Genomic DNA, 13384 nt, shown 5'->3' on the forward strand with positions numbered 1-13384 from the left:
TTTCTGCATGTTTATGTGACACATACCCAAGAAGCCTTAGTCTTGATCACCTCTGTTTGGCCTGGGAATTCAAGCAATCATAATAGATCTGTTTCACATCATTTTATCAAGATTTTCATACAGTTTATAGATAGCAGACAATCCATCCACAAATACATACTGGAAAAAAAGGACTCACTGTGTATATTGTAAAAGGGTTAATTTTCCAATATATTTTATTTTCTTTGCTACTATTTCCCACAATTAAAACTTCAGTGAGATTCTGGGGAATTCTTACTCTAGAAAGGCAGGCTTGCCCTTATTTATATGGGTTCTGTGGGAAAATAGAAGGCATAATTCTAGGGATACTTTAGTCATTTGAGATGCAGGGTAGACACTACGGTATTTAGCTGCTCTCTCACACACACATCCCTTACTCATACGCAGTAAGACGATTTATTCCCCCAGCTTCAGCCCTCCAGCCCTTACTTACTGTAACACATTCCCATCTCTTTCAAGTGTATCACATTGAGCTTACAAGCGAGAAAGCTTATCTCCACAGAGCTGCACATGCAAAAGAATTAATTTATTCTGCATATTTTGAAAGTTGCTTCTGCGGCAATTACAGTATGCAAAGCTCTCATTAGAAAATTAGCAAGAAGGAAGTAAGTCAATGGGTTGCTACAGAAATGTCTTTTTAAAAAAATATACATAGTTTTAGGAGAGATTCCCATTATAGAATTGAATAGGTTAATTTTTAAAATCCTAAATAATAACTATAAAAGTAAAAATAATACTTTGCACTAAGTTCTGTGGGTTTTCATAGCATTTATTTATACAGAATCTCATTAAATTCATCTTCAACAACTTCTGTGGGACATTTTCATCAGCATGCTTGCTTACCCTGCCTAATTCCACTCTTCAAGATGCAAAAGAAAAGTTAATTGAAGTGGATTATGCTGCTATACAGGCTATCTCTATAAGAAGGTTTAAATGACCACTGTCTCCTAATGAAATAGGCAGAAAGCAGTTCAGTGAGGGGTGATTCAGCAGTTCATAAGGGATAATATATTGAAAAATGGCTTTTACTTTATTGGCAATACATGATTCCCCTCCAGGAGATCCTCTCCAGGCAGTACTGGTAATGCCTGTGTTGTTCTGGTATTAATTTCGAAACAAACAGTGACTTGGGCTGGAAAAAACAAACAGACAAACAATTTGATCAGAACTGGAAAAAGGCTCAGAGCAGACAAGGACAAACAGACGAACATGGAGCTAAAAGCAACAGCTTGGCTCAATCTATTGCCTGGCTAAAAAATCTGTGCACTAATAGAAGTGCTGACAAGGGAAGTACAACAAACCTCAATTTGCACTGGATGGCCGATTCTGTTTTAAAACTCACGATACCTGTATTACACTTGTATTTTTATTACTTGCGTATACTTGTATTACAGATATGCACTTGTAATAAATTAAAAGAGATCAATGACAGCCTAAGTTTGTGATGATTTGTTTGTTTGTCCTAACAAGGAAAAATCCTGCCTCGGGGTTTCAAATTCTTCTTGGTCGTGCAAGTATAACTCCAATTAAACAGACATAGAAACAGTCTTGGTATTTGTTTTCACATGGAATTCAAGCCAATATGATACAACAGTCCAAATCATGACTGTGTTAGACTAACATTAATACTTCAATTTAAGTTACTTCATCAGTTTAGTGTTCGCTTATCCATGAAACCATTTAAATAATTCTTCTAAACTATTTTATCCAATTAGTAAAAGTTTCCTGTTTTGACACTATCCCTAAAGGCAAGATATATATTTTATTTTTTAAAAAAAGCAGATAATCAATTATTGATATCTAAAATTTAAATTTCTGACTCTTTGTTAATCCTATCAGTAAGAGGGAAACACCATCCAGTGTAGTTCTATTTAATGGCACTGCACTAATGCATTTTAACCTGACATCCAGGCTCAAGACAGATCTTAAAACTGAGTGGCTGCTCAGTTTTATAATGCCATAAATCCTTGTTCTTCGGCTTTCTGCAGTCATATTAACTCAGCTCACAGTGTCACCGGGGCAGATCACATTTACTGGCCTTCAAGGAGCCCTGCCTAGAGCAAAGCAAGGAGCAAAAGACGGAACGAGGAGGTTGGGGAACTTCTTTTTATAGCGAACGAGTACTTGTTCCTCCAGTTGCTATTATTAAAACAAAACAAAACAATCTTACTTCTTGCTTTTGTTATCTATGTAGGATCTAGAAGGATGTATATATAACTCCTTTAGCATCTGGCCCATTTCAAGACAAGCTTGGGACACAGATGAGACCCGGTCTCCTTCGTGCCTGCATCTGGTTTCCACGTGCATAGACTCATGCAGCTTCAACTTGGAAAACAGATGACCCTGGTAGAGGGACAGAACGGCAGGCAGATAGGACAGGATGGATCCCTTGGAACAGGACATAACCCTTGGTGCAAATTTGAGGCAGAGGTGCCATTTTTCTAACTCAACTCGAGGAGAAACTCAGCAGTGGCAAGCAGTGAGGAAATTACAGGCGTTGCTAATATCTAATACAACAAGGTGCAGCACCAAGAGGAATTAAATCAGTTATATGGCCACTGTTGTGACGCCACAGCTCCAAGGAAACCTTCGTTTCCAAAGCAAGCGGCCACACCGACAGCCTCCCCGCACTGTCCGGCCGTTACTGGACGATCCTGGGCCGTTACTGGACGGTCCTGGGCCGCCCGGCGCGTGACCGACGGGGCTCCCAACGTATGGGAGCGAGCGGCCCGGGGCGGCCATCTTAGCTGCGGGCAGGGCGCCGCGGGGCCGCCATGTTCCCTGAGGGCGGGCGGCGCCGCGCGGGGCAGGAGGGAGCCGCCTCTCCCCGCCCCACGGCCGCGCCGCCCGGAGCTGCCGCCTGCCCGTGAGTCCCGCGGCTGCCGCGGGTCGGGGTCGGGGTCTGCTCTGCGTCCCGTCCCGTCCCGTCCCGTCCCGAGGGTGAGCGCTGGGCCCCGCGGCTGGGTGAGGCCGGCGCCGCTCGCTCCTTCCGTGGGCGGTGAAGCAGCCGCCCCCGGAGCCGGCGTCGCGCGGAGCGTGTCCCCCGCTGCGTGCCCTGGGCTCGGGGTGTAGCGGGGCCCGGGTCGCTCCCCCTTTGCCTCAGGGTGAAAGGAAAGCCCCGAGCGGAGCTGCGGGGAGCGCTTGTTGCTCACGGAGCAATAAAAACAAGCTGCTGGTTACCTGGTTTTGTCGTCGTGTTTTGCTGCACAAAGTACAGAGGGTTGCCAGGGTCGGAGGTTGGAAGCCTGAGCAGGGGGCTTAGTTAAGCTGTTAACTCGGACTGGGTCGGTGCCTTCTTTCTGTTTTTATTACTGTGTTTGAATAAAAGGGCACCTCCTCTAACACGAGGAACAGTTAGGATCGAGAGCCAGGCGCTTGCTTCTGCCTGACTTCTAATGTAATGACTTCTCCAAAAGGCCAAATCACAAAATAATTTATGTTTGGAGGGCCCACGCAGGGGACCTCCATGCCAGCCTCCCCTGAAAACAAGCCTGACTTCAAAGTGGCATCTGATTTTTCAGAGCCTTGTCCATTTGGGGTTCAAATCTCACCGAACGCATTCACGTGAATGCTCGGTGTTCTGAAAGATAAAAACATTGAAATCAAACTTAGTATATCTGTTAAATGTACCTGAAGGGCTTTCTCCATTAGCCTGGAGAAGATTGAGAGGAGATCTGATCAATACGTTCAAGTACCTGAGGGGAGAATGTAGGGAGGATGGGGCCAAACGCTTCTCAGTGGTGCCCAGTGACAGGACAAGGGGTAATGGGTACAAGTTGAAACACAGGAAGCTCCATCTCCATGTGAGGAAGAACTTCTTTCTGTGAGGGTGACAGAGCCCTGGAACAGGCTGCCCAGAGAGGTTGTGGAGTCTCCTTCTCTGGAGATCTTCCAAACCTCCCTGGACGCCACCCTGTGCCACATGCTCTAGGTGTCCCTGCTGGAGCAGGGGGGTTGGACTAGGTGATCTCTAGAGGTCCCTTCCAACCTCAACCATTCTGTGATTCTGTGAATGTGAAAGACTCCTGCTCCCATAGCACGCTAACCAAGCATCACCCGTTTGTGCAGCCCAGAGGCCCAGCAGCGCGTGGGCAGGATGCGGCCCGTCATCGTGGTGCACGGCGGAGCCGGCCGCGTCTTTGCGGAGCGGGAAGGAGGATGTCGCTCCGGGGTTGTCAGAGCTGCCCTGCGGGGGCACCGGCTCCTCGCAGAGGGGGGCACTGCCCTGGATGCGGTTGAGGAGGCCGTGCGGTCAATGGAAGATGATCCTCACTTCAACGCAGGTAACTGTTTAAGAAAGTTACTGTTACCAAGAGTTAAATGAGTTTGGAATAACTTTTTAACACTTTTTTTTTTGTCCAGCTCATCCTGAAAATGCTGACTTGTGTTGTATTTGAATCGTGCGCATTGCAGTGGAATAAATATTTGCATTACAAATACTTTGTTTCTCTGTATATAATAAAATGGCATGGTGTGTAGCAGTTTCTTGTGAGCATGCTTAGGCAGATGAGTTATTCTTTCTCAGTTTTCAGACATTTTATACCTGCTGTTTCATTCAATGTCTCATTCAGATATTATATACTTGCTGCAGTATTACTGTTCTGTAAATGTTCTCTTATTTTGTGCTGTCTTCAAGGCGCGGATTCCTTAGCGGAGTAGATGTTTACTTAACGTTCATATTTAAATTCCTTGAATATGGCCTTGAGCAAAATTTTGAGCTTTAATGTTTTGCCTATACCAATTTTCTGAGGAGGGCTGTTTTTGGAAATATTATTTTATTTTTAATTAATGCTTATAATTAGTGCTTTCGTAAATAATATTATAAAAATAATGTAATAAGGGTATGTCATTGAATTCATACTTTAAGTGTTTTAAACTGAACTTCCTAACAAATACATTTGTATTCTGTAAAATTTTTCTCCTCTTCATATGACCTCAGGCTTGTTTTGATGAAGTTCAGTGAAAATATTTCCCCCACCAAGGTATGTCAAGAATGACCATAAAAAAAGAAAGACCTGCCAGTGTCTGGTGTCCTGGATAGTAGTGAAGACATTGTGTTTGCAGAGATTCACCTATTTCTTCTCACCTAGTAATTGAGGTTGAGGGAAAGATTTTACTTTCAATTTTACTTTCTAGGCTATTATATAATTAATATCTGGCTTGTGTTCTCTCACAGCTTGTATCTTAGCATATTAACTTGTATTTCTCTTTATCTATTCTCTAAACCTGTCATTGACCTTTGTAATATATGGCTTATATCAGTAAATCAGTACCTGTTCAGCCTTTAGCTATTGTCATGCTTCTTGGTTATATATCTCCTCTGACAAATATTTTAGATTTTTTTTTTAACACAAACTGCCTCAGGCTAGGAAAAATCCCTTATTCTTGAGCTGCCTGATATTAGCTGTCCAGCTGATGATGTGGAAGCAATATATAAACCACTTAAAGATTCTCTGCATCTCTTAATCATTCTGTGTAAACAGCTGCATACTTTCTTGGTTTACTATACATTGGTTTTGGTGATACTGTGTAAAAGAAAGAAAATTATTTAGACGGGAAACATGTTTTAGCTGTAGTGTAACTTTCTCTGTGGTGAAAGCGTACTTCATAATAGTCTGCTTAAGTTCACTTAACTTACACATAACAGCCTGAAGAACTTGCACACTTTTCCTGGTGAGTAGAAGCACAGTAAGTAGCAGTACATGCTCTGTGTTTGAATATGGCACACATTTTTCTCTCTCTCTGTTTTTTTCTTTTTTTTTTTAAACTCTTCTTTTGGAATCTCATCACTAGTATTACTTTCGCTGAGCCATGCTGAGCTTTGGGAAGTAGATGAAAATAGGTGAAATGACACAGGACAAAATGTTTTCCTTATTTTGTAGCATTGATCCGGTCTTTCATCTGGACGCATTCTCACTGACCTCTGCTCTGCCTTTACTTCTGGTTTGTTTCTGATGTTGTGGGAGGGAAGGCTGTGAAATCACTTAAATGTTACCTCCTCTGTCCAGAGCAAGGATTCCAGCCTCTCTCCCAGCTACATCATTGAGCTGACAACTGTGAACACTGTGTGCTCATCTAAAGCACTTCCATCTAGAAGTGATGATATCACTGGAGAATTAATGCTTGTAATTAGTCCTTTGGTAAATAATATTATAAAAATAATGTAACAAGGGTATAATAAGGTATATAAATAACAGTATATAAAGAAAGTTTATAAAATATGGTAAAGATTACCTTTATTACGTTATCCAATGACTGTTACTTATAACTTAACACTTTGTCTAACATATGAAGTGCAATATATGCATGTGATAGCATTTTTTAAGGTCCAAAGTCATGTTTTATCCTTGATGGAAAATAAGGATGTGGGTTTTTTTGGTTGTGTGAGTTTTTTTTTTTTTTTTTTAATCTGAGTGCATTTACTCCAACTCATTCTTGGTTCTAATAATTCAATATTTATTTCTTGTAATATATTAAATGAGCAATTTTTAGCAACAGTTGCCTAAACTGTGCCCTTATGAACTTTAAGCCCTTGTTCAGTTTGACTATTTTGATCGAAATAGTGAGTAGTCTTGTAATCACTTATGTATGCATCTAACTGTGTTAATGCTCATTAGATACAGCTGCTCTCCGGAGCTGGGGAGAATGAGCTGCAAGCTGTGTGAAGAGGGCCCTGATTGGAGTGGCTGTTTAAAACTCACCGTGTGGCATTTATCTCTGTAAAAGTAAAAGCAGTTCTATTGTAATGGTTTTTTTATAAAAACATGGACATTACTAAGAGGCATCAGGAAAGACTGGGAAGGATGCACGTAAGGATCAAGTTATGGCCCTTTCAGATAATAGGGTTCAGCTGTACTCTAGTTGCATCTCCATGCAGGCATGGTGGTGGGCTCCGAAGCTGCACTGTCTCTGAGCTGACCGCCTCAAGGAGTTGTGCAGCATCCAGCTAACAATAAAGTCGTCACGTTCTGCTTGTGGTGAGGAAGTGACCGTGGCTCCGTTTCCTTGGTGCCTGTCTAATGAATAGCAGTGTTAATAGCTTGGCCTGTGTACTTCGCGTATAAGAACTGTCATTCCAGTGCAGTGATCCTTGCACACTCTTTCCTTCTTAACCTTTCTGCTGGACTTAGCTGCAGTGTAGCCTGTAGATAGCGGGAATTTGGGTAATCCTCCAAGCATCCCTGCTGGCATTTGGAAAATACCAGATGCATTCCTTATGTAGGGTCCCTTAGATTTTCCCTCTGTTTCTGCTTTGTTCCCCTGCCCTTGACTCATATCTGAGACTTTTTTTCCCCCCCACCTCAGTGCTGCTGCAGTTATGTAGCTCCTTCGGGCAGCAGGTGGGCACCTCCTCTCCTTCTGGAAGGCAGATGGAAAGACAGGCTGAGCTGGAAGCACGTGGGTAACCAGCCAGGAGGCATTTTTAAATTGTGCTTTGAGAGGATCTCCACTGGCTATAAAAGGAGCCTTTCGTAGGTAGCTATCTTCAGCCAGATGGACTCTTCAATGGATTTCTGCTCAGGATATGACAGGAGTAGCTTATTTAAGGTTTGGAAGAGGAAGGGCCCCTTTCTTTTAGCAAGAAAGAGGAAGCTCAGTACTTTTTGTGTCAATTATGTACATAATGTAATGTACACAATGTAACAGCAGGTCAGTGCCTGATGCAGATGATTAATGGCAGTGAATGAAGCCCTAGGATATATCCCCTGAGAGATGTGCAGCAGGTATTGTGGCTTACAACAAAGGCAGCCGTGAAAGGGACTGGTAGGATTTCCTCAGGAGCCGGGCATCCTCTGGAAGCATAAGGGAGAAGCTGGAAGAGTGATGCAGGCTCAGGGACGCAAGGAAGTTACCTGCATGGATCAGAGTAGTGCAGAAATCAGTGTGTTCTGAACAATGCAGGACTGAGCTCTAGAATAGTTGTTGGGTGGGAGGAGGGGCAAAAAATAACCTTTTGGGACAGAGTTCATGTGCATGCAAGTTGGGGGGAATTTTGGAGATTGCAGGAGGAAGAAACAGGATTTTGTTGCCTTGTTTAGCACGGGATTGAAGTTTATATATCAGGTCTGAAATACACTAGTGTAGAAGTCTCATGTCAGCAGTGGCTAGCAGTGGTTTCCAATTTGCGTTAACGTTAGTTTAACAGAATAAAAATCTGTTTTACCTTTGCACGGTCTTCAAGTCTTTCTACCTGGTTTAGTGTGAGTCTGCCAGGCCTTTTTTTTTTTTTTTAACTTGTTTACTCTTCTCTATATTCCATTAACAAGACTTGTGTACTTGATCTCTTATTGCTCACCATTCCCCTGTTGTGCAGTTATTGGCTATATATATGTATATATACATATATATAAAGCATTTGCATTATTTCATTTTGAGTTTCATTAATATTAGATTAGGTTAGTCATAGTATTGATAATTATAGAAGAAAATAACTAACCAACATTTTATTACTTAATATTGCCTTTTTTTTCTTTTTTTCTTAATCCCTTCATCTACTGTTTTTATTTGGCAATGAAGAACATGGTATTTCAAGTTTTTGGCATGCTAGTGAGTGGATGCTTTAGCCTTTTATTTTTCTCTTAACAATTTCAGCAATTTTTTAGGCTGTTACTGAGATGCTAATCTCCTGATAGGATTGAAGCCTAAATTATTTTGCTGGGTTGTGTTGTATTCTACTATTCGGAAAAAATATATAAAGGTAAAGTAGCTTTATGTGCACATAAAATGATTTGGGTGATAACGAGTCCTGTTTTTCACTTTATGTTTATCACTTTATCATTCATATCTCATATAGCATTTCAGATGGGATTACACTAATGGCATTCCATATACTGAATTAATGATTTGCGTTTGAGTCACAAGTGTGTTTTCCATCTTATAAAAGAATAAAAAAAGCTCTTCATTTTTAAGTAGTCATTCTACCATGCAAGGCTTCTGTTAATGGCACAGGGTTTTGCCAAGTGTGGCCTTACTTGGCAGCATTTCTGCAATTCTTTTTATAAGCAGGAGGTAGTCACTTTCAATAAGTCAGAAGACAAACTGGAAAAGAAAAAGTCTGCTTGATGATGTCTAATAATTGAATTATGATGCTTAACTCTTAATAACATTGTTCTTTTTCTCTTTTCTTCTCTTTTTTTTTTCTTTAGGCTGTGGATCTGTTCTAAATGAAAAAGGTGAAGTAGAAATGGACGCCATTATCATGGATGGAAAAAATCTAGCTTCGGGAGCAGTATCTGCAGTTAAATGCATAGCAAACCCTATAAAACTTGCTCGACTTGTTATGGAAAAGGTATGCTGAATGAGTACTCACCCCTGCAACCCTGTGCATCTGTTTTACCACAACTAGCCTCTGACTGTGAGCAAAAAGTTTGCACCATTTCTGGCGTGTGTGTTTTTCGTCCTGCTAGTGCAGCTACACTGTGGTTGAAAAGGGATTGCATTTGCAAGAACACTTATCAACAAAGAGGATTTATGTCTCTTTAACCTTTTGAAGTGACTTTTGAGAAAACAAAACCTCTTTTTTTCTCTCTATAAAGAAGGTTTAAATGCAGCTTGTCCTCAGAAGCTTTCAAAGGACATAAGAATTATTTTTGCCCTTAATTGGAGAGAAGTTCTTTTTAAAAGCAGAACCCTTCAGTAAAATATAGATATGTGTGCCCAACAAAAAGCAGTGTTTAAACTTGTAATGAATAAGCTTTTTGACCCTTTATATGGGATTTATCCTGCTAGTCAACAAGGACAAATAAGTGAATATATATTGGTAGGCAGCTTCACAAGACCAGATACTTTGTAATTTGAGAATATGGATGGAGGTTCAGGGGAGACATCTCTTTTAGAATACTGGGGAAAAATGTTTGTATATTTTTAAATTTTTTTTTCTGTAAATCATTTATTTGAATGCCATTGTTCAGTTCATATTCCAAATGGATTTGGTCTCCATTTTCTAATGATGAGTCAACATCAAGAATAAAGTCAAGGCAGCAGAAATTGTTTCTTAGAAAATTCTGAGAAAATAACAGACCAAAGCATTTAAAAGCACAAAAATATACAACCACCACCCCCAAAAGACAAAACGAACAAAAAACTTGCTCAAGTATGATGAGATTTTTATTGTTATTTCTTGACACTTGTAGTGCTCATAATGTTGAGGCTAAATTTGAAATGAAATAGTAAAATCTAACAGTAGAGGACCAAGCATAATTATATGGCTGAGAAAATATAGAATGAAAAGCACATCCATTTTGTGATCAAGTATATTTCCTTTTGCCCGGATGCCAGGAATTCTGCATAAAAGATGAAGATCAAAGGTATATATTAGCATGAACTTCTTGATATATCTTAAGCTTAGTTTTAGTAGCTTCTGTGGTAGATACTGCGAATTGGAACAGCCACTGATGTTGCTCTCCTGCCTGCTCTTAGGCAGGAATTATGGGTCCCTGTATCCAAATTATTTTCGTTGGTGGAAGAGGGAACAAGGGAAGAGCAAACTTAGGTATGCAATTAGAAAATACTTTGAACTTGGTGTCCTGTGGATGCAGAGGTTGGAGTTTTCATGGGGTCTTGAGCATGTTTAGAGAAAAACAGCACCACCAACAAAAACCACCTCTTACAATTATCCTTATTTCTGTTCCTTTTGTGGCACAATAGGGGCTCCATCTGGTGGTCAAAGGAACTCCTTAAAATTTACTGCACACGTGTATCTTGTAGGCTGTCACACCATCACTGGCCTCAAACTGTCCTGGCTGATGGCGTAGAGCAAAGGAGGGCACAGGAATGGTTTCCATCCATGCCTTACTAAAATGTTGAACGTAGCAGTCTCTAGAGATGAAGGGCTTAGTTCATTAACTAATTCAGCAAATCCTTGAGAAAGCAGTTCAATTTCTGTTAAATTAATACTGTGTGCAGTGAACAAAGATATGATGCATTGAAAAGGCTTTCTGTTTTTTTTCAATAGGGAAGGTAATCCCCCCTCTGCCCCAACATGTATATTAGGTGGCTCTCACGTATGTTGGAACACACGAGCTGCCTTTCTGTACCTTTTTCCCCCTGCTGAATTGCCCAGCTCTTTCAATTAGACTAAAGAGAACTTAACTTAGAGCACAGGCTGCTTAACACAAACTCAAACTTCTGCTCTGTTCTGCAGGATGACAGGATGGTTACATTTTGGTGGGAATTCCAGGCAAGTGCAGAAGCTTGATGGTCTTTTTCCTCCCCATATTCCATAAAATCAATGAAACTTGCTATCATTTATTTCTTATTCAGACCTCTTTTTGTCTTTTTGCACTACTTCCAGACTATAAATGTATCCCAGAAAAACTGGACACTTAAAATTAGCAAATGCATTCATGAAGATGTAGAAGAAGGATAAGACAAACAGGTTTTTTCATTTGTTTGCCACTGTTCCACCCACTCTTATGATGACAGTAGGCGTTGAAAGAAAAACTAAGTGATGACTTCCTCAGATAACCTTTCTTAGCGAGGACTGCAAAAAAAACTATCACAGAAGCTTATTCCTCTATATGCCAATATAGGGGCAGGTGTATTATCAGAATGTGCATATGGGAGAGGGAACACTTAGAAAGCTAAATATATATATAATATGTAAAGAATAATATTCTCTATTTCTGAAGCATGTAAATGATGGAGGAGATGGTCTTCCCATGTAGACAGTCAAAGGAAAAGTTCAGTTGTCTTTTCTAAAAATAAAAGTTTGCAGTATTGAGCCATGTGCTATTGGTGTTTAGGTACAGTGGCAGCAGGGGGGCAGTATTGCACAAAAAAGTTCTGTTCCAAGTCCAAGAACTTCAGCTTTGTCAGAAATAGATGGATCTGTTATCATTTGGTAACATCTCCTACAAGGTAATATTGACTCCACTTTCAAGCATACAGATGAGTTTTCTTTGCAACCCTTAGTCTCGTTCTGTATAGCAGTGCTGTCATGAAGCAAGGACTTAACTTGCAGGAAAAAGATACTTAATTATTTTCAAATATCTGCCATTATGGCTACTACATGTATGAATGACCATTCAGGAGTGAGTTTAAAGTGTATGCACGTTTTTTGCTTGTATACATGTTTGAAAATGTTAGTCTGGAGACTGTATTAGGCTGAGTATCTGTGGCTTCGGGAAAAGTTCTACTCAACTCTAATCCTTCTCAAAAAGGCAGTGCTGTGGCTTAGTCATGATGGTGATTGCTGGCTATTGCTTTAGCAATGCTGCGGCATCTTAAAGTGTGAAGCTTTGAGACTCTATGTGTTCTGCAGACCCCAGCTTGATACAAATACTGCAACTGCAGCCAGCCTGGCTGTCCGGCACGTGACGGCTTCCAGCATGACACAGTTCTGCTTTTTGGCCCTAACCTAGTACCTTTGTGCTAAGCTGCAAGGGCCTAAGGCCTTAAGTTAGCTGCTGTGCTCTAAAATAACTCTGTACAATAGCATGAGACCAGCGCTCTCGAAAAGCTTCACCACTATGAATAATGGCTGTGCACTGGTATAAGAAGTTGATGTTTATTTTGGACAGTTGTTAAAAACGAATAAATAAACAAAACACATGAACAGAGATTTTAGAGCTTCTAGCAATAAAGTAGGAGGACTAATGAAACAAATCTGGCAAGTTTCTCTAAAATAAAAATGAAGGCATACAGACTTTGAAGCATGGATTTAACTAAGGTTATTGACTTAAGATCAAGTTAGTGCATTGCTGAATGAAAAGATCAAAACAGAACTTAGCAAATGTAAATATTGTTAGAAGAGAGCAAGCAGGCCTTTGTGAAATCGGAGAACAATATTCTATTCTTATATGTGAAATTCGGGGTCCCTAAGAGCAGCAACTAGTAAGGGCAATATTAATAATAAATAATCTATATGATATTAAAAAGCACTTCAGCAAATGATATTTAAATCTTTTTTGTTACTCTACTTCTACAAAGTGTAGTTATTTTGACCAGAGCAAGGATTTATTTACCATTCTTTCCTGTGATTAAAGTCATTCTAGATTTCTTAGTTAACTGGACAAGCCAATTATTAAGGTAAGTAATGACTTGGAGATTGACTGAAGATAATAGAAATATAAGTTTTACGCAAATTAGCAAAAAAGAGCAAACTTACCACATTTTCTTTTTCTACTATAGTCAGTTTTAAATAGATTATAATGTAATTCTGTTCAAATACTGAAGGCTTCTATCTGTGTTGTGGAAAGCTGTAACGCTTTTCTAGTGGATGAGGAGGTAAGCATAGAAATCTGGGAAGTTTAAAAATAAAACCACATCTGGAATGTTCTCTAGATACATATTTTAAAAATGACGAATGATCATACAGAATTATCAATGTAAGACCAAACAAATA

The 13384-nt window shown here is 40.2% G+C and overlaps 1 protein-coding gene across 2 annotated transcripts in view; it reads left to right on the top strand.

Annotated features, from left to right (window-relative positions):
- The first annotated feature begins 4108 nt into the window (after positions 1-4108).
- Positions 4109-13384, top strand: part of ASRGL1 (asparaginase and isoaspartyl peptidase 1) — a 449509-nt gene continuing 440233 nt past the window's right edge. For both annotated transcript variants that reach the window (XM_088539911.1, XM_010212007.2), the window contains exons 1-2: positions 4109-4322; positions 9186-9328. In XM_088539911.1, the coding sequence (XP_088396037.1) occupies positions 4136-4322; positions 9186-9328 (330 nt within the window). In that variant the 5' untranslated portion in view covers positions 4109-4135. The remainder of the gene's footprint in view (positions 4323-9185; positions 9329-13384) is intronic.

This window comes from Tinamus guttatus, unplaced genomic scaffold, assembly GCF_059628265.1.
Source record: "Tinamus guttatus ecotype Peru unplaced genomic scaffold, ASM5962826v1 Tinamus_guttatus_pri_ptg000051l, whole genome shotgun sequence".
NCBI classification, from domain to species: Eukaryota; Metazoa; Chordata; class Aves; order Tinamiformes; family Tinamidae; genus Tinamus; species Tinamus guttatus.